Source organism: Vollenhovia emeryi, unplaced genomic scaffold (assembly GCF_000949405.1).
Source record: "Vollenhovia emeryi isolate VEMERY1.0 unplaced genomic scaffold, V.emery_V1.0 DF939189.1, whole genome shotgun sequence".
Taxonomy (NCBI): domain Eukaryota; kingdom Metazoa; phylum Arthropoda; class Insecta; order Hymenoptera; family Formicidae; genus Vollenhovia; species Vollenhovia emeryi.
Genome location: NW_011967177.1, coordinates 885,134 through 910,982, shown reverse-complemented (window position 1 = coordinate 910,982; position 25,849 = coordinate 885,134). Strand labels below are relative to the sequence as shown.

Sequence of the window (25,849 nt, the reverse complement as noted above, 5' to 3'; positions counted from 1 at the left end):
TACACACACCAGCTACTTCCTTTCGTCCGTCGCCCCACTCGTTCACCCTTCGCTCACCTACGAGTGACGACGCCTGTCTCTGGAAATAGTCGCTACAAAGCGATTCGCCGTGTATATCGTGCCGTTGACGTGATTGCCGAGCCGCTCTCTCTTTCGTTTCCCCGTCGTTGAAAAAGAGCGACCGGTGACAGAGATTTCGGCGCGGCCGACGCGAGGATGAGCTTTTCGGACGGGCGAGCCGGCGTTCGTCGAGAGATTTTCGCGGCCACGCGGTGAAACCCGATGTAGCGGCGGTGTCGGGGCGAGTGTTTCAAACCGACGGCATTCCCGCGTTATGGTATTACGTGCGTTATCAAATTGTGCGACGGTAATGACAGTGCTTATCGCCTATGCTTGGATCTCCATGCTACTTGCTTTCCGTACGTGCGTCGTGAGACTCCACCCTCGTCGCAGCTCTTGGTTCCCATTCATTTCGACCGCCTTCAATTGGCCTTTGAGGAGAGTGCGCTTCTATATCTGACGGAATATTCTGCGCGTCTAGAACGACAACGGCTGAATTAGATTGCAAACATGCGACATGACGCGGATCCGCGAGCGGTGAGCGCGACGGCAAGCACACGCAGAAAAGGTTGTGGCACCAAAGAGTGTGAAGTTATTTCAGATCCTTTCTTAAAAAGAAAAAAAATATTCAGTTTCTCGTTCCGAGATAACCGCTGCCGAATTGCACGCGGATTTTGTTTTCAGTCGAGGACGCGTGTTCGTTCAATGGCGTAAAGACCGAATCGGACCAGCTACTGCTCCGACTCGGATTGGATTAGGATTGGCGACTGACGATTGGCCTCTAGCCAATGAGAGTCGATTAAGTCGCTGCTTTGCTCTCATTGGCTAGAAGACAATCGCCAGTCGCCAATCCAATCCGCTAGTCTAATTCGGCCTTAAGTTTCCGCCTATCGACGTTAGAATAAATGAAAAAAAAACTTGTGTTCAGTCGACATTCGAGTGACGCACGACGGACAGTCGGGCGTTGAGTTCGTTGCGCGAAGTGAATGACAATCGTCGCGAGAGCGATCACGGTTCGGTCGGAAAGTGAGAAAACGACGCGGCCCGTTATAAGCACACGTGGATAATCCGGCGAGCGATGTACATTACGTGTCGGTGATTGAATATCGCATCGCTGCCGCCACGCGTGTTACGACAGTCCCTTGCGAGAAGAGAAGTGGCACCTTATTCACATATTATTCGCGGCGATAGAGAGGCGTCGATACACCGATAATCGGCCCGATACACGACTGCGGCTCACTCGAGCGCTCGGGATCCGTGTCGGAGGTGTGCGCTCATTAGTCGCTGAGATGGATAAGCGGTGGAAGGGAGAGATACGTCAAGAAGGTATCTCTCTCCGTGCTCTTAACCCTTAACCGGGCAACCTCGTTTCCGATCAAAGTAAAAGCACGCAGTCTCCTCAGTGTTAATATTTCATGGAGCTCTTCAGCAGAACTATGGGGATCCGCACGTTTGGGTGAGAGATGACGAACGGATGAGAAAAATCTGCGCGAGACGCTCGACACGTGAGCCGGAAGGTAGCTCGGGATCGCGGGGGGGGAGGGGGGGGGGTTAGCCGCTGGAGTCAAGATATATTCTGTGTAACGTGATTGTTTCTTTATTTACGCGAAAGGAGTAGCTGATCCGTATCGCGATTCGTCTCGAAACGCTGCTCACGGGCGCAATTTTGATTCACGCACGGTACCTAGAAGCCAAATGATACGTGATAATACTCAGCATCTGATTTCTAGGAATCGTGCGCGTATCGTTGATACATATTCCTAATATGCACACAATGGTAGCACGTGTTGTGCAACAGAGGGACTGTTAATGAACCGCAAGCGGAATCAAAACGATCTCTCTCTCTCTCTTTTCCTCTGTCTACCTTACACCTATATATCTATCCATCTTCTATAGATAATGGAAGGGTTGTTTGTGTCGTCAATTTCCAACCCCGCTTGCTTCAGCCGCGTCGCGACGCGAAGCAGGAAGTCTGGCTCGAAACCAATGATAATCAGGACGTGATAAAGGGTGGTTCGCCGCAACTCTCCGGGTTTATCGCTCGCCTCGGGGCGAGCGAATAAAACGCGTTTAAACCATCGTGGGTACGAAAGGGTTCCATACGATAATCACCGAGAATTACGACACGGATGATCCGGCGTAGTGTCTCCGATAAAATCTCGGCTTTGCGATAAAACCCGACGTGTGGACGTGGGCGAGATTCTGTTGGGATGTCAAAGAACTTGGCTGCTTTATCGATAGCCCGGCGAGACGTCAAGATAATTAACGAATTGTGAAACGAATTGGAAGGTTATATTCACATTAAAAAGAAGTGTGCAGCCAATTACAACGAAGAATTTATGAGAAAGTGAATTTGGAGTTTTGTTACGAGGATTAAAATGCGTCGCAGTGCTCGCCGGAGTCCATTAGAAGTCCATTAGGATTAACGCGTATCTTTTTCCACTTGGAAAATCCGACGGACGAAATTCCCCTTTGTTCCAATATTTCACTCCGTTTTTCCGTTCGCTTGCAAACGGTAAACAAGATGCAGCAGCAGCAAAGAGAGAGAGAGAGAGAGAGAGTTGGGAGCCACCTCCCAATCCCGTCCCGTTCACTTAACGAATTAGCGTTTAATTCCAATTAACGTGTACGCCGTTGTTGCTACACCGGGACACCTCGCCAGTCCCGCGAGAGTTTCACAATTTGCACGGTAACGCTTTACGGGATTTGTCCGTTTAATTCGATTTGTCTCTCCTGGACTGTCTCTACAGCCGCGTCATTTGTTTGCTTGCGCCGGTTGCTGGATAAACTTTTGTATCTTCTAATTATTATATCCCGGCTCGCCTCCCCCTCTCGCCCAGGGTTCTTTTCAACGCGCCAGCGTTCGTCGTTTTTTTTTGCGACGAGAAACGCGAAATTGTTCCACAATTCGTCTTGCATTAACCTACTTTCATGTAAGGCAATCGTTTCATTGATCGCTACGCCATTATCCAATTCGCGTGTTCGCGATAAGGCGAGCCGCGATCTACTTCTTCCGATTCGACGAACGGCAGATTCGAAAATTACATATGTCACGAAGTTAATTTGGAGATTATTTTGATGCAATCGATCATTTAGTTTTCTTTCACTTTCACGCGTGTTAAATATCGTAAATAACGAGATCGAATCGAGGTCGAATTATTTTATATCCTTTCTTGTACCCTCGAAGCATTGTTATTATTTCCTCGTACCGTGTCTTGCATCCAGTACAGATAATACCGTACATTCGTCTCTTTACATCGAGAAAATAATTAATTAAGATTGACATGTAAAAGTCGCTTTGAAATTAAAAACCGCTTTAGCTCAGAAATGTTCAATTCGGTATGAAATATCCGATAATATCCAAATAGCGTTATCCGATGAACTTCTATCAGGCCGATTCGTTAATCGTTTTTATTGGTTTATTTCCGACTGTCACTTTCTTTTTAAATTATTAAACAAACGTTACGTTGCAGATAATATCTGTCCAATAGAGAAACTGGTCTTTAGGATTTTATAGACATTGGATTTGTGCTGAAAGTCATGATTTAAGATTCTTAATTTCTGCAATGTAATACAAAATATAATAGCTTTATACGATCGGTTACGCCGCACGACTGTCTAGGGACGTGACTAACGATTTATTTGACGAATAAAGGAATGAATTTCGTGTCCCTTAAGTGCCGCGGCGCATCCGGCTGCGCGTCACTCCGATGTGCAGCGTGAGACTGCGAACTGCGACGCACGTGCGACAGTGTGTGCAATGTGTGCGCCGTACACGCTTTACGACTTGCACACCGTGGTCTTGCACGACACGCGTTGCCGCATCGCCGTAAACGGTGGGGGACCAGCTGGACGTAAACGTCTCTGTGAACAGCCTCGCATTAGAGGACAGGCGGCACTTGTTCAAACGTTGTCACACGTGGAAGCGTAATGAAAGCACGTGTCATCGTTCACAGCTCGGCGTCGTTACGCCTTGAGGACGCAACGAATATTTCGACACGCCCTTCTTCGCGCGTTCGGTATGCGAGACAAGCGTGCGAATTAATACATTCATTTTTTGCATAGATACGTGAAAAGAGTGGGAACAAGATCGGCCCCAGTTTTTTTTCGCGTTCGGTTTTGGTCACAAAGTAGGTGTCAGAGATGTCTCGGCAAGATGATCGCAGACATGTCAGTCCCAGAGTGTACCTATTGTCACCACTCGTGATAAGGACTATCAACCATCTATCGATCACCACTGCGTGATCAAGAAAGCCACAAGAATGGAGCTACTTTTCCGAACAAAAGGACATTTCTTCTGTCACTGACACGTTCAGGGGGTACTGAATCGCTTTACCAAAATGATCTGCAACCAGGCACCAAAGGCTCTTGGCCAAGTGGACGCACTGTTTGATGGATCCGAGTTGGAGTCGACTAAAAGGTTTCCCAATGGTTGATGCTAATGACGTCATCCTGCATTTTCTATGAACCTAAAGTGAGTTTTAGGTGGATTAAGTGAATTATTATCTGGGGCTCTTTTATCTTCTACAATCTGACCAATAGGTTCGATCAAAAGCACTCGTACCGCCATTTTTCGGCACTGGAACCTTCGGAGCTCGGTATCTCTGGAACGTTAAATACGTACACTCTGAGACTGACATCTGTAATCAGCTTGACGAGACCTTTCGTTTGGTATCTACTTGTGACTACCAAATCGAATGCGGAAAAATGGAAGCCACTGGTTCTCACTCTTTAAATCGATTTTTTTTTTTACATATGGATTCATCGTTTCCTACTTGCATCGCGGTGCGATTGGCGCGGCTGTGCGAAGAATTTACTTTGAGCTCGAGGTTCAACTCTCTCTCGACGCGCGGCAGACGGCATTTCTTCGCGAGACTCTCAGATTCCGGGGAGCTTCTCTTATCTCGCTACGCATCCCTCGCGTTGCCATCGCTCGTTCATCATCTCTGCGCGTTCGCGCGCACTCGTCACGCGGCGTCTTTCGACTTCGCCGGCGCTCCCGTAGCCGACTTCCCACAGTCTTCGCCAAGGATCCGCTTTACATTATTCCGGAACCTAAGAGCTCCATTATGGAAAGAGGAAAATATTAGAATATCCTACGAATACGTTCGCGTTTGTGACGAATGTTTTATGCGCCCGAAGAGCTTACCCAACCCACGAAAATAGTACACTTTCGATGAAAAATTCGTAAAGGAGGGAGACATTTTGTTTTCTTAATATACACGTTTCGAGCTCCTTTGTGGGGGAAAAAAACGCGTCAGAAAGTCAAATATTTATCTTCCACCTTTCTCTCATAAATCTTCGGTAATGTATTGAAGACCGAATACTGAACGGAAACAGAATAAATTCTATTTTGAAAGAATATTCTAGCTAAGTGCTGATGATTGTAGCGGAGAGAAGAGCTTTTATTTTCAGAATTCTTCTCGTTTGTCTGTTTTTTTTCATCCTAGCATCCATTCCAATTAGAAATATCACTCTCTTTTACGTCTCCAGAATCGGAAATGACGACGCGACACACTTTCCAATCGATCGACGATTCGCAGGGACACTCGCGCGACAAATCGCACCAATAGATATACATATATCCGCGCGCTGTTCTAAGTGAGAAGCTCGAAAACCGGATTGGACCGCCTTGTTACGCCCCTTATGAAAAGTTCCGACGGTTGTCTATGCACGCCACTTTCCATTTATGCAGATGCGGAGGCGAGTCTCCGCGCGGTTCACGCAGCCTCCGTAATTTACCGGAGCAATTTTCACGTTCGTCCCGCGGTGGCGCGCACGCAAAACAGCGAACTCGCAAATTCGCGCCGCTGGGTCCACGATGCTCGCGCAATTATTTGTTTGCCGGCTCGTTCCAGCGGTACGCCAGTTTTTCCCACCTGTCGCTTTTTCCCCTCCCGGCGTTTTATGTATCCCGAAGAACGCGATCGTTCTTTGCCTGCGGAAAGACATCTCGTTTTCTTCTCCTCTTCCGGTACAGCCGACCGGCGCGTGTTACGTGAAGCGGCACGAGATAGTTTCGTTTAATCACAGTTCAGGCAGATTTCGATCGCGAGTTCTCTTTCCCCTCCCCAATCTCTCTCTCTCTCTCTCTCTCTCTCTTTCTCTTTCTCTCTCTCTGTCTGTCTGTCTCTCTCTCTATCTCGAACGACTCCCGTCGACCTTAACGAGTTTTTCCCATTCGGCGCCAGGCGACTTTTGCTTCCTTTCTCACGGTCCGCCGGTCAGCCCTCTCTCGTTAGCTTAAAGATATTTTGTCCGATGAACTCTTGTGACTCGAGCGGAAAGTCCGGTCACTTTGTCCATTGTTTCGGTCGTCGGCCGCTTCAAGGAAACGTTCGACTATATTTGATTCTGCACAAAACTGTTCAAAATATCGTCTATTTTGCGCGGAAGAATTTTCATAAGCGTATAATAATAAAATACCGTGTAATTTATTTAAAGATAAAACTTATTAACTGTTGAATAGTATAATCTTTTCTCTAAAAGTCAGTGGATTATCGCTGAAAGCGGTGAATAGACACCGATTCACAGCTGTGAGTGTACTACTCCGATTTGCAATAGTATATTTATAGGATTGAAATAAAACTTCTTGTTGATCCAACTGGCAATATAAGTAATTAAGTGTTACAATTGGTACGACGTTTCCACCCAAGTATCAGGTCCCTATGAAGTAACCGAACTGCAATAAGGACCTGATGCTTGGGTCGAAACGTCGTACCAATTGTAACACTTAATTACTTATATTGCCAGTTGGATCAACAAGAAGTTTTATTTCAATCTTATTCATCACTGGTGACTTGAAGTATACTCCTCTACTGGTATATTTACACGGAAAGGCCGACTAAGGCAAGAATAACTAAAATAAAAATGTTGCCGTATAAATAATAGGGGCATCTACATTGCTTTGTGTTGCGACATTCACTAAGTTTGCTGCACAAAACGCATGTAGTTGCCTCCGCTACTTATCACACCGATGTGGGTATGACAACCACAGATATAGCTGTCCAAAATATTAATATTTATCGGGGTTGTGCCGACCCTAATTAGACATGTGGTAACCATATCTCTCTCCGCGGCTGTTCACTGTTTCCAGCGATAATCCACTGATTAACCTTTAAAGAGTTTATTTTACATTGTTATCTAATTATTCATGTCTTAAAAAATTTTATATTAAATAGCATGTTTCTTTTACAAGCGTTTAAAAAATATAGTAGCACCGGTCACCGACGGCAGTCAACGTGTTAGGGGGGGTAGAACAACACTTTGAATAGTCACGGTTTTCAGTGATAATCCAGTGATTAACTTTCAGAGAGCTCACTCCTTATGAAACAGTGGCGATTTTCGAGTTAACCGCCATCAGCAACATTATGCGTTAAATCGAATAGAGAACTTGGCGCGAGGTACGCGGGCAATCTAATCGTGACTCAAAGCCACGAATCTCACGCGAAGGCATCAATTCGCTCTGAACGGATCACTCAGGTAATGCCCCAGCGGTTTCCCTATCAGCTATTGATTCTTCGTCCAGACAGGCGTTATTCCTCCTCGGCGAATTAGCATAATGCTGCCGCGGGCCTTGCATATTCATCTCGCTACATCCAGCTTGCCCGCATCGTATCGTATCATATCTTATTATACGTAGAACGTAGATCGTGCGATAAAGTCGCTTAATTTCGGGGTACCTCGTGACGTTTTAGCCCTCACCACGGGAAAAATTGTCTTGACGAGCCGCGCGATAATATCGCGCGAACGTGAGCGCGCGTACGCTCGCTTCGCATGTCGCCCCGGGCGACAGCTGTCTTGTCGCGGGGCACTTGATATTGCAAAATATATATCCTCTATCGGGACGGATAATATATTAAGCTGTCTCGCTCGTTAGACCGTCGAACTACATTAGCCCGTTCGATATCGCTCGCGAGGCACCGATGTCCGCCCCTCCGTAATTGAATATCGATTCCCTGCCGATAGCGATCGTACCGGCGAGCACGACATCGCGATTTATTAAATCGCCTAAACTGACTTAACTGTTCACGTTTGAGCCGTGCGCGATTGAGAGCTCGCCCATGACGTGGACCTCGCGTTACTTCGAAGGCTGCCTACCGGCGCGCCGCGTCTACTCCTGCACTCGCGCTGATAACGACGTTGTGATATACAGCTAGAGATTACAAGGCTAATGGGCTTCAGACATGTTAACGCGACCGCTCCGCCGGTAGCTCGGTGCCTTGACTTCTCTGAATGTAACGCAGCCACGACTGTTTCCGCGAAACTATGCGGGACACCGCAGAGTCACACATATACCCGTAAAACAAGCGATCGCTCGTACAAAAAGAAATCGAGGATGATATACACGGGGAGGATTTTCTCTAAAAATTTATCCTGAAAATCACGTGATCGTGGGACAACGTGGCATTTTGCAAGAATTTTATGAGAGTTTTTGGAAATCTCATCATACGTTTTACTAGTAAAATATGTGATGACATTTTCAAAAACTCTCATAAAGTTCTTCAAAATGCCACGTTGTCCTACGGTTACATAATTTTCAGGGCAAATTTTAAGAGAAAATTCTTTCCGTGTAATAATTAAAGTTCTTCATATAACGAAGTGTTCTATTTATATGGTGAAATAATCATGATTTCACGGATGCCCTTTATTACGTAACTTTGTGATATTTTTATATCTCAAATGGCAGTAGTTTTTCTCGAGGTTTCGAGATTTAACGCTATAAATATCTTTAATGTTGAAGATATTTATAGTATTTTTTATCCCACATTAACGACGATGGCAAACGGCTTGTTGAAGAGGGAAACTTCTCTCACTGACTTACGGATTTTGAGAATTAGACATTGTTAGCGGTAGTTCATGGCGATCGATAGTCTTAAAATCGTCTTGCACGCTTATGGCGCGCCACTTCAGGAAAGTAACTAAGACATAAATGCAGCTATTTGAACGTAATTGTTCTTGATTTCCGCGAAATTCATTTTCAATTTTCTCTAATCTTACGAATTGGTTTAGAGGATTCCGCAATTATGCTGTAAAAGCGAAACTTTATGCGGAGAAGAAAATGCCCGCCGCTTAAATCATAATATTGTCCTCGTGAACAAGGAAAACCGGGAATGCGGTAGAACGTGAATGCAGCTACACGGTAGTTGCATTCTCCTGGCTGACTTGCAACAATTTATGCTCCCTTATTTCTCCACATCCTTAAAAATTCTTAAGTCGTTGGATTAAAGTCAAGTCGTAGCCTTCTGTATGGGACACGAGATGTGCGAATCAAAGTTTTTTTTTGTGTCGAGCCGAAAACAAAATTTTATCCGAATCGAATCGTGGAAATATAATTTTTAATCAACAATATAATTACGAGATTAAATTTTAACACGCTGATAATAAAAGGATATTTTGACGTGAAACAACGATATTGATTGTAATACAAATTCGTTTTAAAGTAAAAAACGTATCTAAATATTTCGTGTAAAATTAATAAAATATACCTTCTTTAATCTCGCGATAAACAATTAGACTCGTAGATAAACTATTAAAATACCCTTATGATTATTGAACATTATCCAATTACATATTATAGTAATTAAAATAAATTAATATAGTTCGTTTTATTGTCAATACTCTTTGCTGTGAATCCACAGAAAAATCAGTCACATTCTAGCAGCTTAGTGAGCGATTTTACTATTAAATGTACTTATTAATACGATCGTTTCGCATATTAACAAAAAATATAATTTTAAATGAGATTGATAATACATACAATTGTATTCGAGCCGTCTAGATTGGAAATTTCCACATAGTTGAGATTCCAATCATACAAATTCAAATTCGAATCGAACCGAATCTCACCCGATTCGCGCGATTCGTATTCGAATAATTTGCACGTTTCTAGAAACACGATTATTTTGTGTTGCGCAGAAATCGCGAAGGTACGGTCTATAAACTTGAAGGTAAAGGGACATTTGTACGTTAAATGAACTTGTTGCAAAATGTAAAGTATCTTCCGAGAAATCTTTGTAAGGACGCGTATAAAACGTTTCTTTTTTTTCCTCTCTATCTTCTAATTCGTACTCACATTCTCGTGATCTCGTTTCACCGCTTTAACGTGCCGGCGTCCCGTTGATAAGAATTCAATCGTCAACGATAGTTGCGCTACTTCTTTTTGCCCGAAGAGTGCATGCCAGATTCATTATCGTTTCTAGAGACGATGAGGTAACGGAAAAAACAGAAGCCGACCACGTGGAAGCGCGGCGAGCACGACGGGGACTTAAGTGTGACGAGCAAAAAAAGACGAGATCGAGAATCACAGAAAAATCCATGAGAGAACCAGTTCTCGCGGAACGAGTCGGATAAGAGCGCGATTTAATGTCTATCGCGCTGATATGATTTAAAGCGATAATTATCCCGCGTGCGGTGTAGTGGCGCATTTCGAATTCTTGAAATCACGCTAATTGCAACAAGTCACTTCAGATATGTCTCTTGGAACTTTCCCGTATGCACTTTTCAAACTGTTTCGTTCGAGCAACGGATAAAAAAACCCCCAAGAAAAACTCAAAGGTGATTTTCTCTCTAATTGGACTATATTGGAACTTTAAAGTAGAGAAAGCATTTTCAAGCGACATTTAACGTTATTTAATATCACGATTATTGTGACTTCTAGATTAATAAGTAATTTCGTCGATATTTTAATTTTAAAGTAATAATTCTCGTCGACATTTTAATTTTGAAGTAATAATTCTCGTCGATGTTTTAATTTTGAAGTAATAACTCTCGTCAATGTTTTAATTTTAGAGTAATAATTCTCGTCAATATTTTAATTTCGAAGTAATAATGCTCGTAATCATCCGTTAATTAAACAACGTTGAAATAAAAAGGTCCGTCGTGATTTCGACATTTTTCGCGTGTTATTTTGTGTTCCTAAAACACACCGAAGAGCTGTAATACGGCCTTAATTATCTGCGCACGCATAAAGTACGGCGTCAGTGCGAAACGTGCGCGAAATGTAAAATCTATACACAGAAGCAATCGATTATGTAGCCGCTCTTTATCGTTAGCAGCCAGATTTGTCTATGTCAATCGGTCCTCAGCGTGGCGACGTACCGAGCACTGTCAGCCGGCACGTTACGCAAGTGATTTATGAAGGGTACGACAGAAATTACGCGAGCGACTCTTAACTGCTAATGCGGGGTGTGGCCGTTCTCTCATTACGTAACTTGTCGGCCTAAGTGATTGACTGCATTTCTCGTCGCACCTTTCCATCAAGAAGTGCAGGTGCCACGTGGATTTGGCATTCGCCGTTAAAGCACCAAATTGCAGTTCTTCTTTTTCACCTATAACGTTCCACAGTCCTAAGAGGGTAGTTAATGAAATAAGGATGTCGCATCTGTCAAGGTAAAATCCATACTCGAGTCTCCGTCCACTTTTCCGGCGGCTAATAACACTCGCAATTATGATGCATTGTCGGAAGTGATTGCGCACGCGTTAATAAATATCGCGGGAAGACATAATTAAAAGCCCGAATTATATAATATTTCCGAATTTACTAATGAATACGGTCTCAACAAATTGGTACAATTAATTATACGACTGATCATTTATTATGATACACACACTTTGTTTGTATAACAAATATAACGTACGTGCAGTGCATCCTTATATTTACCCCTATACTTCATGCTTTATTTATTGTTTATAATATTTATGTCGGATCGGACCGGTAATCGTGTTACATTACACCTCGTTATCGGCAACGGCGTATTTCACAACAGCAGTACATTAAATTGACATAGATAAATGTTAATGTGACTTAAACGTCAACTGCTGACGGATTTATTGCAACGTTCGGCATAATCGACCGACGATCGGGGTGATCGATCAGACTGACAATTGCAATTAATTTCTATTCATGTCACACTGGGCGGTCACGCGGTCAATTGAAAATTATCACATAATATGTAAATTTACATATGAAACGCGGCATTTCGCCATTTGCCCGAAAGCAAATATTATTTCCTGCATTTCCGAAATTCTCAAATGTGCCCACATTTCCACGGGACAGTCTGCTGTCTCGCGTATCAAATATTATTTCACGTACATATGTACATGCATCTACATTTTTATATGCATTGTAATTTTTCCTAAAACTGCAATTAACAAAACATACGCTTTTAATTATTTGCCCGCTTTCGCGTATTGTAACGTCGTTATATCAGAGCTCTGCAAGCTCTTGTGAAAAGCAGTAAATTTTTTAAAAATAATTTCTACGCTAATATTTCCTCCGCGCGTCACGACGGCATATTCACGATTAGACGAGGCGAACTGTGAATTTGTGAGAGGAAACTTTTAAATGCGAAATTTAGGACTGCGCAGAGTATCTCTTGGCACGCATTAGCTGGCGTTTGACTGCGTTTCGATTGCGACGAAAAGAAGACGGAAGAAAAAAAAATTGCCATATGAGAAACGCCGCGGCCTTCACAGCGCGCGTCGCAACGTGAGAATCTGTCGAAAGCATAGACATAGTAAATATAGACTGAGCGTCCCATTGAATAAGCTGAAGCTTGTGAAGAGAGAGAGAGAGAGAGAGAGAGAGAGAGAGAGAGAGAGAGAGAGAGAGAGATTTAAGTTATTTAAGAAGACTTTCTTCCTTTGTCTCACCATCGTGACAAGGGAGAATCACGCCTGTGTGGTACTGCGCAGGCACGATTCTTTCCTTTTACGATGGTGCAAGACAGAGAAAGAAAGTCTTCTTAAATCTTCTCTCTCTCTCTCTCTCTCTCTCTCTCTCTCTCGCTCTCTCTTCACAAGCTTCAGCTTATTCAATGGAACGTTCAGTCTATATTTACTATGTCTATGGTCGAAAGCATTAGATTTGTGTTGGCGTAATGGTATACATATTCATTCATCAATCCACCTGGATTGATATTCTCTCCGGCGCGCGTTCGCCTATCGTGCCGGCACGCGCGATGGCCCCGGACTCGGGCTTTTAAAGTCCGGTGATTAATAATTTTGACCGAAACAACCGAGTCGCGCGGAACAGGCGCGCATACACGGGCGAAAATATCTATATTTATCGCCCGGTATCAATTGGACGTCCGAATTCGCGGTCGATCCGCGGACAGCCACAATATGTGTCTGCGTCAGTAACAACCGCCATTAACGGACGGAAGATGCATTTACGCTAGATACAGCTGCGTGATTTTAGCGTTTCGACAAAATGAGAATTTTATTGCGTTAGGTAGCTATGTATTTAAAATGCTACTCATTCAATCCTTGACAGCAGCATTTTGTTACATTTCAATAATCAGCAACGCTCTTTCAATAATCATAGAGCCTTCGAGCATTTCTTTATCTCTCGTGGTTGTTTTCATGTCGTTGAGAGAAAAAAAAATAGAAACGCACGTTGCGCGAATTGGAACAGGCAGCAATTATCCCAAATTGCCAAGTTGCAGTTTCTTGTTAGGACCAGATGCGATACGAAAAGCGTGTAACGTTATCGGTATAAAAATTTGTTAGAAAAATCGCTCGAGACTTATTCAGGCAAAATCGAAATTGCGAGACAGTGGTCATATTTATTTGCGTGCGTGTCCCGGTTAAAATTCGCAATCCGCGCACGAGATACGGCTGGTACTTTTGCCGATATCCCTCGGGCGAAACCCCTCGGCGAGCTTCGATTCGTTTCAATTACCGGAGATAATTTAGTTTCGATTTATTTTCCATTCGTACACGCGCACACGCCGGAATTTCCGTCAGCAACTTATCGCTTCCAAATGCTCTTTCCTCTTTCTTTCTCCCGATGCCGCACAAGCGATTAGCGGTGATAAAGCAAGCTGGTTCCAATTACAGCTATATGTGTAGTTTTTCAGTCATCTCGTTCTATTGCCAGCTTACATGAAATTCAGTCTTGTAAAAACCAGGGGCTAGAATCTCGAATGCATTCGCGAAAGAAACGCGTGCGGAAATCTCTTTTTAAACAACCTGTCATACTTGTTCTACGTAAACTAAGAAGAAAAAGAAAATTATATTTGCATACTTCCTCGACAATTTTTATCAATCGTAATAATTTTAATTAATTAAATTTATTTAATTATCATTACAGTTTCCGTATACTTTTTCATCTGTAAGGAAAATTTGTCTAATCTTTTTTAAAAGGAATTTTAATTTCTTTACTTGAGACAGAAGCTTGGAGAAACGACGAGGCTCCTTCGTGCTAATGTAATAAAAATTAAGTATAACTCGATACACAAAACAAATATCTTTTTTTCAAAATGAAAGTCGAAATCGACGAAACTAAGTACGTAGTTTTATTTTCGCGTACATATCGCGTCTTCATCAATGTGCTTCTATTATTATGATTGTAAACTCTGCTCAAGTACGTTTCTAAGGAGGGTAACGTAGGAGCCATGTTTGGCCGTGCAGCCAGCGTGCGCGTCGCTGACGGCGCGTCGTGATACAGTCGTGGGTTCGAATCCCACTGTTGTGCATTTTGTTGAGAATTTCATGCGATGATGATATTCAACAGTTTACTCGAGGTTTTGACGAAGTGACTCGTCAAAGCTGATGACGTTGAGCAATGTCATAGTTACTCTGAGCATGAAATTTATTATTTTTATGTAAAAAAAGGAGCGTGTTGCTTTACGTTTTCGATTCTATATAATATTTTTATATATTATACTTCGCGCGTATTATTCATACAGAATGCATATTCCGAAGGTATTAACATAAAAAAAGCACTCCGTTGTATTCCTCCAAATATATTGCCCGCGATTATCACCCGAAAAGAAACAATAGTTCTGTGTAAAGCAATTTCTTAATTGCGGATTATTTCGAAAAGACAGCAGTCTAACAACAAGCTGGAACGGTTAAAACCGCGGGATGGAAAGAGGAACGCCAAGAGCGATTGGCGCAATCAACACGTTAATTAGCATGTTAATTAGCGACGTCCGTAAAGGCTACTGCGCTACGGCAACGTCTCCGCGAGTTGACCTTTCGCGAGTCGACCTTAAACTTCGCACTCTCCTTCGTCCTCTTCCCCACGGCCGAGGCCGGAAGCAGCCACGTCGGCTTTTATCGCGCCGGCAGTTGCTTCGCAACTGCAATGCCGATGCGCCCGTAATGTCCAATGGCACCCTCCGAAAGGGCGTGATTAATTCCCGTAATGGCCGCTGCGTCGACTTAATGTGTGCGCTTTGTCGGACAGTCGTTGGCCATCAGCCGCGCGGGAGAAAAATGAAGGGCGACACGCTTTCGCGAAGATAAATACGGAAGGCGCGCTTCAACTTGCAAACGTTGTAGGCGGCTACCGACTTTGATAAAGCAGCTATCCGGCAAGTCAGCATACCGTGCCGAGTGGAACGTTATCGATACCATGACTAGGCGGGCGCGATAAGCGTTATCTAATATCTCGGCTCGGCGGAAAAGTCGTGAGATCAAAGGGGAATGACGGAAAGAAGTCCCTTCGTTATAACGAAACGCCCTTTTCGCGTCGCGGTCCCGTCGCTCCGTCCAAGTATGAAATCGTACAAGAGACATTTTCGTGGAGCTTTAGGATGTAGAATTTGAAGAAATACGATTGGCGAATAAGCTCTTCGCCGCTCCGGTGATGCTGTACACCTTATCTTATCTACCCGCTGGGCCGTGAGCCAATATGGAAGGCGAATTCGTTTTTCGTTTTACGCGAAGCCTCGTCGGATTTACGGAGAGGAGAAGTGGAATTGCGGGCGAAACCACGCGGAAGTGTAACAATTTTTTAACTGTTGCCTCCACTTGTTAAACCGTACGAAACAAAATGGCGTGGCAAATTAACCGCGAGAGATCTTGATCGATTCGTCAGGTGTAAAATTTTTGTTTGTTTTTTTTTCACTGCGAATATCTCCAAATATTCGCGGAGCTAATGCGATCGAACACGTCGATTCTTCTCTTCACGCCTCGTTGCGAACATTCGTGATGTTCTTGTTACGTCGAGCACGTCGGCACGTGCCGCGAGCTCCACGTGGAGCTGCCGCGATCGCAGCCGAAATCAGTGCGGGTTCAACATCCTCCCTTTACCCGGCAGCGTCACTTACATAAAGATATCCGGTTACATCACGCAGGTCTTCCGTTTTTTAATATTCCACGTGAATTCGTGACCTTTTTAACTACGCGGCTCGAAAAAAGACATCACACGTGCTCGCGCACCTCGTCAGAGTTTTCACGTAATGTATCTCGCGGCACTGCGCCAATCACAGAAATCGATAACGGATTTCATTAGCTATAATCAGTTTTGATCTTTAAAAAGTGAAAGTAGCCTTTGTTTAAAAAAGAAATAAATATATCTTTACTCTGAGAACAATTTCCATCGGATAAACCAATTAAGCAGTGTTTTCGATGGCTAATTTTTCCGATGAAATTATGTATATATTCGATGAAATTTGATCGAAAAATCGATCATACTTTTCATCGGGTATACAACTTAATCGGACATATCCGTTTGTTATTGTGTAATTGGATTATCCGATTATATTTAGTCGGATAATACAAGAAATATATTCTATTCTATTAATACGTAGTTATTACGTATGACTTCTGTATGAATGTACATGTTTTAAATATGTAAAATACATGATTTAACAATCTCCCTTATTAAAAATATATATATTAAATATTTTATGTTTAATTTTATATGTTTAAAACGCTATTTATACACATATTTTACATATATGAAATTTGACACAATATAATTTATATCATAATACCATATAAATTATGTTATAATATAACAATTAATAAACAATTAATGAATTTTCTAATGTAAGCCATTTCAAAGTGTACATAAATCGCGCCGATATTATGCGCGTTAATTAAGCGACGCTAGAGCGTCAGCATCGGGGTCGGGAAAGTTGAAGAATCGCATGGGCGGCATGGGAGAAGCGAGTCACCGGCGCGTGACCGTGCATGACGCAATTCGGAGTCACGAGAGGGTCACGCGAGAAGAGATGGTGTCAGTAACCGGCGCGGCGGTGCGCGGCGGCTCGATTAATCACGCCGCTGAACCGCGCCGACATAGTTAATTAATTAATCGCGCCCGATGATCCCCGGGCGCGCGTGGGACCCACGGGGCTTCCCCGTTTTCCTCTCCGTGGTACGCTGTAAAAGGGCGCCACCAGTCGGGTAACCGGTTGGTTCACGGTGCGAGGCCTTTTCGGTGCCCGGCCGCGCAGCGTGGGTGGGCCCAAAGCGGTAGGCCGGGCCTGCCGGCCTCGAGAATCTCGCACCAGAATCCGGTTTTCGCGACGCGGCCGACGCGACGCCGACGACAAAGGGACTTCTTCAAGCCGGGTGTACTCTCTAAAATTTTTTGAGTGAAATTTGCACTCGAACCACGGGCGTCACTGACCACTTCATTCACTAATTCATTCACTCTAAGACAAACAGTGAAGAATTTCACTCTTATTTTTAAAGTGAAGTCGTTGGCACTTGAAAATTCACTCCAATTTTAAGTACGGTATTCCGCCACTAGATGGCCGCCAAACTCGTAAGAGAGCCCGGCGTATATTGCCGTCCTAACCTAAAAAGCAGTATCTCCAAAAGAGTGAGATTCCACTCTAAAAAATTTAGGAAGTACATTTACAAACGAACAACGAACGCGAACGTTCGGAGATTCGCGTTCGCGTTCTGAAGGCGTTCGTTCCTTCTACCTTTGATGTATCGCCCCATGAGAGAATCGAGCCGGACGCGAGTCGAACGTTCTGTTCGCATTCGCTTCGGCGTATAACAAACGTTCGCGTTCGCTGTTCGTTTCGTAGATGTATATCCAGCATGAAGTTTGTATAAGGAGACCGAACTTCCGCAATCAGAGTGGGTCGACATTTTCGAGAAATTTTCATTCCAAAAAGGAACCACTGGGAGCGCTGTCAACGGAAAACGCATTCGTGCGTGTCCCATGGTTGTCATATGCATGAAGCTTTCGTGGTTATATTAATGATAGGTACGGGATAAACATAGATTTTGGGTATACAATAACAATATTTATTGTGCACTGTGTAATCCACGAAAAATAACATTTCAACTATTAGAATCGTAAGTTGTATAAGATTATGTTTCCAAGGACGTTCTGAAACCTTTCTCTCCGAGAAGACTTTTACTTGATAACCTTTATGAAATCTTTTCAAGCGTTTCCAATTAATTCTGTCGCCAGAATAGAAATTTTCGTCGGAGAGAACATTTCAGAGCGTAGCTTGAATGAATAAAAGGCCTTGGAGGCAATTTCTATAACTGTACGAGTATAAGTGACTGACCGGCAGATAACAACGGTTACACGCTGTATCTACGAGCCAGTGGGATCAAGATTGGTAAAACTCGTGGGCGAATCCTTAATCCGTTTCTGCGACGCCAGCGCTAAAAATTTTGATTCAAAATTTTGCAATAATGTCGGCCCACGTTCAGTGACGTAATCAATTCGGTCTCCTTATACAGACTCCATGATACCCAGCTTAATTTACTGGAGTCGGATCGCGCCGCGCCCAACTCGCGGATCTCCGGCGGCCCCGGGAAATCCTCCCGGAAAATGCCCTTGAATTTCTCGGAAGAAATAATAAACTTGCCCGCGCTGTCCTAAGAATAGCATCGCGTTCCGCGTACAATGATTTGTTCTCCGCGTTCGCGGGTAACCGCGGATGGTGAATCATTAATTGTCATCGGGAAAATTTTTCTCGCGAGTGTTGAGCTTATCCCCGCGATATATACATATATTGCGTTATTCGAGCACGCGTGGCGCGTCCGCGCGTTAAATATTCAAGCCGGCGCTCGGCAGCGCTCCCCTCGAAACGCGCGCTGCAAATGGACGGTCAAGCATTCTGGCCACCGAATGCAATCGCCGAATCGTCGGCGGTCTCTTTTGCACGACCGCGAGCTCGCGCACGTGTCGCAGTCAGGTCCAACGAACGTCGATTGCCATCGCCCGCGCTATTTCGTGCCCAATGAGGCCGGAAATGATCGGGGTGTGAGTTTTAGCGCCCGCCGAGGGTCCAGTTCGACGTGCAAACAGGCGGAAAAAAAGGGGACGTAATGCGTTGGAATTATCGGGCGCGGCTGAACCGCAGGATGGGACCGCGTCTCCCGCGAATTGCATGCACTCTCGCACGTTTTCAGCATCTTGCGCTCGCGTCCGAGGGCAAAGGGCCCGTGCTTTATTCCCACCGGATGTTACACCGCCGCTTGCGACGAAAGCTGTTTTTTTTTACTTCCTGCCGTTGCCGGAACGACGCACGAGCGGCGGCGAAAGGTGCGCTTTCGTGCGATTTTGCTGCCGCGAATGGATGCGGATAAATAAAAAAAAAGGAACAAAAACAGATACATGTAGCCCGGTATTGTATCGCGCGATAATAAAAGCTAGAAAATCGATAGCTGAAAACTCGAATATCGGGATTATTTTAGGCCTCGGAGATCTGTTTTTGGCAGGGAGGAATTTCGGTGCGCCACAGCATAAAGCGGTCGTCGATACATCGATTCGCGAGGGACGGTTCGAACCCGGAGATGATCCGCCGGTGGTCGATGAGCTTCACCCACTTCGGGAGGGAGGAGGTTTACGAGCGCGATAGAAAACGCGAAGTGTGTTTCGGAGTGTTATACGAGCGTTGCCTTCTGCACTGCGCGACGCGACGCGCGTGTCCATTATTATCGGATGATAGTAATTTACGAGAACGTAAAAAAAAAGAGTCCAGCTGTATAGGCCGCCGAACGCAGCGAGTATCCATTAGCGCCCCGACGTTTTCTCCGAGGAACAAAGGCCGTTTCCGCTTTCGATTTACGCGCGAGGCGGCTCGTTATCGCGGCCGACGCTGCATGTGTGCACCGCGACGGACTTGTAATTGCCTCGAACTAGCTTCGCTGTTAAGCTTATTCTACAATGGACGCAAAACGCAAGACGCTAAGTCGCCACGTAAGAAATCGACCAATCACAGTCGAATATGAGAGGACTGATCGACTGTCATTGGCCGATTTCCTGCACTGAAAAAAAATCTGATAGAACCAGTCGTCTGTTAGAAAATGGACGAATTAGAATTCCTTTAGGATTTACCAGATGTGTAGTGAAGTCTAGCAAACTTCTGGTTATGAAATATCTTTCATGGCAAATCCTAAAGGAATTCTGATTCGTCCATTTTCTAACAGACGACTGGTTGAATCTATCAGATTTTTTTCAGTGCGTGCGGCTTGCGACCTGCTGCGTCTATTGTAGAACCAGCCCAAAGCTTATTCTACAATGGGCGCAAAACGCAAGACGCTAAGCCGCAACGCAAGAAATCGTCCAATGACAGTCGAGCATTCTTCCCATATGTGACTGCGATTGGTCGATTTCTTGTATTGCCGCCTAGCGTCTTGCGTCCATTGTAGAATAAGCTTGACACGATGAGAGACGTCAGGCTCCGCGAGGGGAACCGAGTCCCCGAACGAAGACCTAATCCTCCGCGAATCCACGCCGAAGTCGAGGTCGTTGACGACGCGATAATCTCTGAATTTTTTTATCCGAAGCGAGAGAGGAAAGCCCGTCAGTTTCAGGAGGACAGCGCGAACGAAATTTATCAGACGCGCTCCTCCGTGTGGATCAGTCGCGTCACGATCGATCCCGATCTCGCTGGGAAGCTCGCTCGCAGGCGAATGTGACTGACGTGCCTGTGTGTTCGCGAATTCATTAAAGCCGCTCGCGCTTACGTTTTACGTAACTGGTCGTGACGCACTCGAGACAGTTTAATCCGCCGCTCGCTGTGTGCAAATTGCTGTCCACCGACGGTGCCTGACGCTGCGAATTACACTGCCGTTCGTCAAACGTCGGGATATTTCAATAACCAGCTCGGCTTCACACGGTTAACGCGTCACGGATCAAAGGGAATACTTTTCCTTTTGCACTCATCGGCTGGATTTCCGTTTAATATTCGCTAAATCGCGCGCAGAGGCCACGGAGGCCGGGCCCCATTAAAGCGCGGAGCTGTTCGCGGTGACAGCGCAATTTTGCGCGCAAAAAATTTTCCAATCTTACTCCGACTTGCTTCCCCGACTCCGCGCTGCACGTTGCGTTACAAACGCGTGCTCCATCACGACAGGTGTAGCGCGGGCCGAGTGTCAGTTTAACGGTGTTCGATCGCGCGTCCAAGGCGCATGGACAACACCGGGCGAGACAAAAAGAAATGCTTCGAGAACTTTTTCACTCTTGATAGCGCAACGTTACACTTCTATTCTCTATTCTGATTTTAACAGCGGAAATATTGCGCGTAACGTACAACGGAGAATTGTCCTGAAACTCTGCACCAATTTAGGTGAGTGCATCGCGTGGCTCATCATCCGGCCGGGCAGCTCCGCGGAGATTTCCCCGCGCTCTCTCGAGTCGCGCCGGCACGGCGCTTCGTTCCCGCTCAAGTGAGGACTCGTGGAAAGAGCCCGGGTCGCATTTGCGCGATTCGAACGGCGGACCGTACTTTCACTCGTACCTCGCCGGCACGGCACGGCACGGCAGGGCACGGCGGGCTCTCTCGGCCGCCGCGAAGTGGAGAACGCTCGGGACGCGGAGCGGAGCGGAGCGGCGCGGCAAGGGAGACGAGACTCTCCGGGCAGAAGGAGAAACGCGAGAAGAGGAAGCGCGCACGCACGCACGCACGCACGCACGCATTATACGCGCGTACCTACATACGAAGGAGCGAGCGGAACGAATCGAGTGGGCGCTCGCGAGTCCGGGGAGAGAGAGGAGAGGTTTAGTGACCTCGGGAGAGCTTTAGTGTCGTCGTCGTCCTGAGGAGAAGCAGAAGGAGTAGGAGGACGACGGCGACGAGTGCGGGCACGGGCGCAAGCACGAGCACGACGACGCCGAGGCGCAACGAGACGACGAGGAGTGGCCGAGAAGAAGAAGAGCAAATTGGTGCTCCCGGTAGCAGGGGCCCATGAGCACCGTGGAGGAAACATTACGCAACGTGTCGAGGCGCAGCAGACACGGCACGCGCGGCGGCGGCGGCAGCGTCGGCAGCGGTAGCGGCGGCTCCACCGGCGCCGATTGGTCCGCGGCGGCCGCGCGGGGCCCGGCCCAGCCGGCCCCCGTCGCTGCGCCGGCCGCCACGTCCACCGCCTTCGCCAGGCCCCAGGATATCACGGGCCCGACCAGGCGCCAGTCCTCGCGCGACAGCGTCGACTCCGCCGGCCAGCACACCCCACCTGATCACGCGGACCTTCTCTTCAAGGTCCTACCTTGCCCCCTGATACCCGCTCCCTCGCTCATCTCGCGCGCTACGCCGGCCGTTGGCTGTTCCTCTTGTTTCTCTCGCTCGCCCAGCGCGACCAATCCCTCGGACGTTACTTTACGCCTGAGGCAATGCGGTCTTATTAGTTTTCTTGTATTTGCGTCATTTTTATCCAAATTTGCCCAGTGTCCTTTCGGGTCACTTTATTTGAAAGAACACGATTTTCTGCTCTTTCTTTTTCCGACGTGCGCTTTTCTCGCATTGTGTCCACGGAAGTGAGAACTTTCCAAGATGAAATATCTTTTTTCAAAAGACGTTTTCGGCATATCCAGGTTAATTTAATGTAGTTTACTTTTTGGCAACTGTGGCGCATTTTTTAATTTGGATAATTAGTAGGTCGCGTTACTTCGCTTTCTCTTTTTATCTCTTCCGTCGAATTAATTACACGGCAAGAAACACGTTGCTGCCGTAGCTAAAAAAAAAACTGCAAGTATAGTACGGAATTAAGATTTGAAATCAGAATTCGCGCGGACGGATGAGCGAGCTGGAATCAGAATGAAACGGTTATTTGAACAATCGTTGCTCGATGCAGGTGATGTTACTCGGCGACAGCGGCGTTGGGAAAACCTGTCTTCTAACGCGTTTCCGCGACGGCCGCTTCCTGTCGGGAAACTACATAACGACAGTCGGCATTGACTTTAGGGTGAGGCTTTTCAGGGTTACTTCACCATGTATTTACGACTAACGGAGTACGCTCTCGTGCCGATTGACTTTCCATTAACGATTCTCGTGCTAACGAGGTTGTATGTTGCTCACATTGGACAACGGTACCTTCGTGATTTTAAGGCTCGGCTCGCGCGCGGGGCTGCGAAAATTCAAAGAAGTTTCTCTCCCTTTGCAGAACAAAGTTGTCACCGTCGACGACACGCCGATCAAGCTGCAGATATGGGACACAGCCGGCCAGGAGAGGTTCCGAAGCGTGACGCACGCTTACTACCGAGACGCGCACGGTAAACCTTTTTCTCTCACGTTACAAATCTGCCTTGATTCAATAAGGAGCGCGACGATATTCGCCCGGTGCGGATTAAATTGATCGAAATTGAAATGAGTAGAAATTGCGTAAATTAACGTCAAGTTTTTTCCAATTTCAAATATGCGTTTTATCGCTAGTATTGTGCAAACGCCACGCCATAAATCACGCTTAAAGCATTTCATTAATTTTCATACACATGCATGTATAAGTATAGAGGAAAGTTCCCTAGTATAAGCTCCTTATATGAGGTAGCGGGGTTTGTGCTAAATTAACAGGCATCTCTGTTGGTTTCGCCACGAATTTATTGCCTTTGGAGTGAAATCTCTCTGTTTAGTGGAAAATTCAGTGTTAGACCGTGTACTCGCCGCGAAAAAGATTTGCGATTGAATTTGGATGTCGCAAACCTACTATTTCATGAGACTTTCCACTATATACACTACCGTTCAAAAGTTCGCAGGCAATCATATTTTTTTTAGTTAAAACAAGCCGAGGTAGAAGTCGAGACGATTATTTGTTTAAAAGTTGATTTTTTTTCCTAGGTGGAAATATGTCCCGCAGGTACGAAAGGGTTGAACAAGAAATTAATTCAATAAACAATAAACAGAAATTAATATGTTCAAGGAGTTTGTCTGTAATAAAAGTTTATCGTATATCTGAATTATTTTGTAGAAAACATTTCTAACAATGTCTTTTCCAGAAATTCTTCGTTTCGTCGAACTAAAAATGTGACTGCTTGCAAACTTTTAAACTGTACTGTATGTATATTACAATAATTAATTTAATAATTTAGGACGAAATTTTGGCGTGTCGACATCTTTTGTAGAAGCGTGTTTATCACAATAGTATCACGCCATCGATAAGAACGCGATCGTTGGCGATGATTTCCCCACGCGTTTCGCAACATCTCGCAACGATTTAATTCCTGCGTTGCAAATGCCGCCGCGATCTCCAAGCTGTGCATACGTTTCATTGGTTTCGCGTTTTACGCAGCGGAAAATAATGAGAAATATCTCACCCGGCGAGAGATAACGCGCTTTCGAGCGTCAGGTATTTAACGCTTGGTTTAATCGAGGAGTTTTTCTCTCGCGGCAATTACGAAACGCGAATTTTATTGTAACTCGATTATTGTTATTAACTGCCTTGCACATAAAATGTTCCAGATTCTCCTCGGAAGTTTTTTTAATTTGCGAATCCAATAATCAAATTAAAATCGATTTTCCCGCGATAAGAAAATGGCGATTTGGTCCTATATATTTTTAAAATAAACTTTTAGCAACTTTAATTGTCTTTGTATATCGTTAATTAATACCGCAGTTAATTACTTTCGAAATGTTAGGATGTGCGTCTAGAAGCGCGTGTGAAGATAGATATAAATTTGAACCTTTGTTCTGGGACTCGAGTTGTTTCTTTTTCTTTCTTTTTATCTCTCCCAAGGGCTTATCTGTGTCAAATTAGTTTTGGGATTGGGAATTTGAGCACTTCCTGTGTGCATGTAACAATGAACTAGCCGAGTAGCATAGAACATCGACATTACATTGGTGCGCCTCCGGGGAAATCTTAATTGCGCGACTTGCGGGTTGTTCATACTCGAATCCAAAATGCGGTCCGTTTCCGGGCTTGAGATGATCAATTTGGAACGTTACCGCCATCACTCAGGGCAAACTCGACTTTACAATGCACGAACCATTCGTAACTTCCTAACCCGAACCCTAGCCCGCTGTTCCCGATTTTGTTGCTCCGCCAGTTTTGGCCGGGTGCCAAACTCGATTCGCGTATATAGATACGAGAAGGCGTATTTAGATACGGGGAGATTGTGTGAAGAGGGTACCTCATTGTTTGTCCGTCTGTAAGTTCCGAAGTTGTTGCGACAATAATGCTGCGTTGCAGCTCAACTTCGGAAGTAATTATTCCAGTCGAGTGAATTCGGTAATAATTAAACGCGTCACCCATCTAGAAGATTAGCGACCATTGAGATCACGTTATAGAATAGCGGCAAAGTGAGCTGAATTTTTACAATTCACGCGAAGCGTTTTATCCTATAATTTAAATATAAAGTAATTAAATATAAATGAGAGAAGTGAAAGATTTAAGTATAACATAATAAAACTTGTTTCCCCGTGTAAAAACATGAAAGAAAATCGTGTATTTGCAGATTACAATTTTTTTTTGCACTTTTGCTTTAAATCCGATTATTGTTTAATTAAATATGAAATATAAAACTTTCACACGCGGGATGTGCGAATTAAGGATTTCTTTTCTATCGATTCGTATCGTTGAAATATAATTTGTAATTAACCATCTAAATGTTATTCGATTGAATTTTAACAGGCAGATAATGAAAGAATATTGCGATGCGGAACAATAACATTGATTATGATACAAATTTATTTTTAAGTAGAAAACATTTAATATAAAATCAAATGATAATTGGACGAAAAATCAGGTAAATTATCAAACTCTAGTGTAGTATTGAATTATCCAATTACATTCGTAGTAATTAAAATGAAGTGATATAGTTATTTTATTATTATTATCAATATTCTGCGGACTGAATCCA

At 44.8% G+C, this 25,849-nt stretch overlaps 1 protein-coding gene across 6 annotated transcripts in view; it reads left to right on the top strand.

Moving 5' to 3' along the window:
• The window catches only part of LOC105562413 (ras-related protein Rab-37), a 146,016-nt gene that overhangs the window by 115,620 nt on the left and 4,547 nt on the right, over positions 1-25,849 (top strand). For all 6 annotated transcript variants that reach the window (XM_012013237.1, XM_012013234.1, XM_012013235.1 and 3 more), the window contains exon 5: positions 23,161-23,269. In XM_012013237.1, coding sequence (XP_011868627.1) covers positions 23,161-23,269 — 109 coding nt within the window. The remainder of the gene's footprint in view (positions 1-23,160; positions 23,270-25,849) is intronic.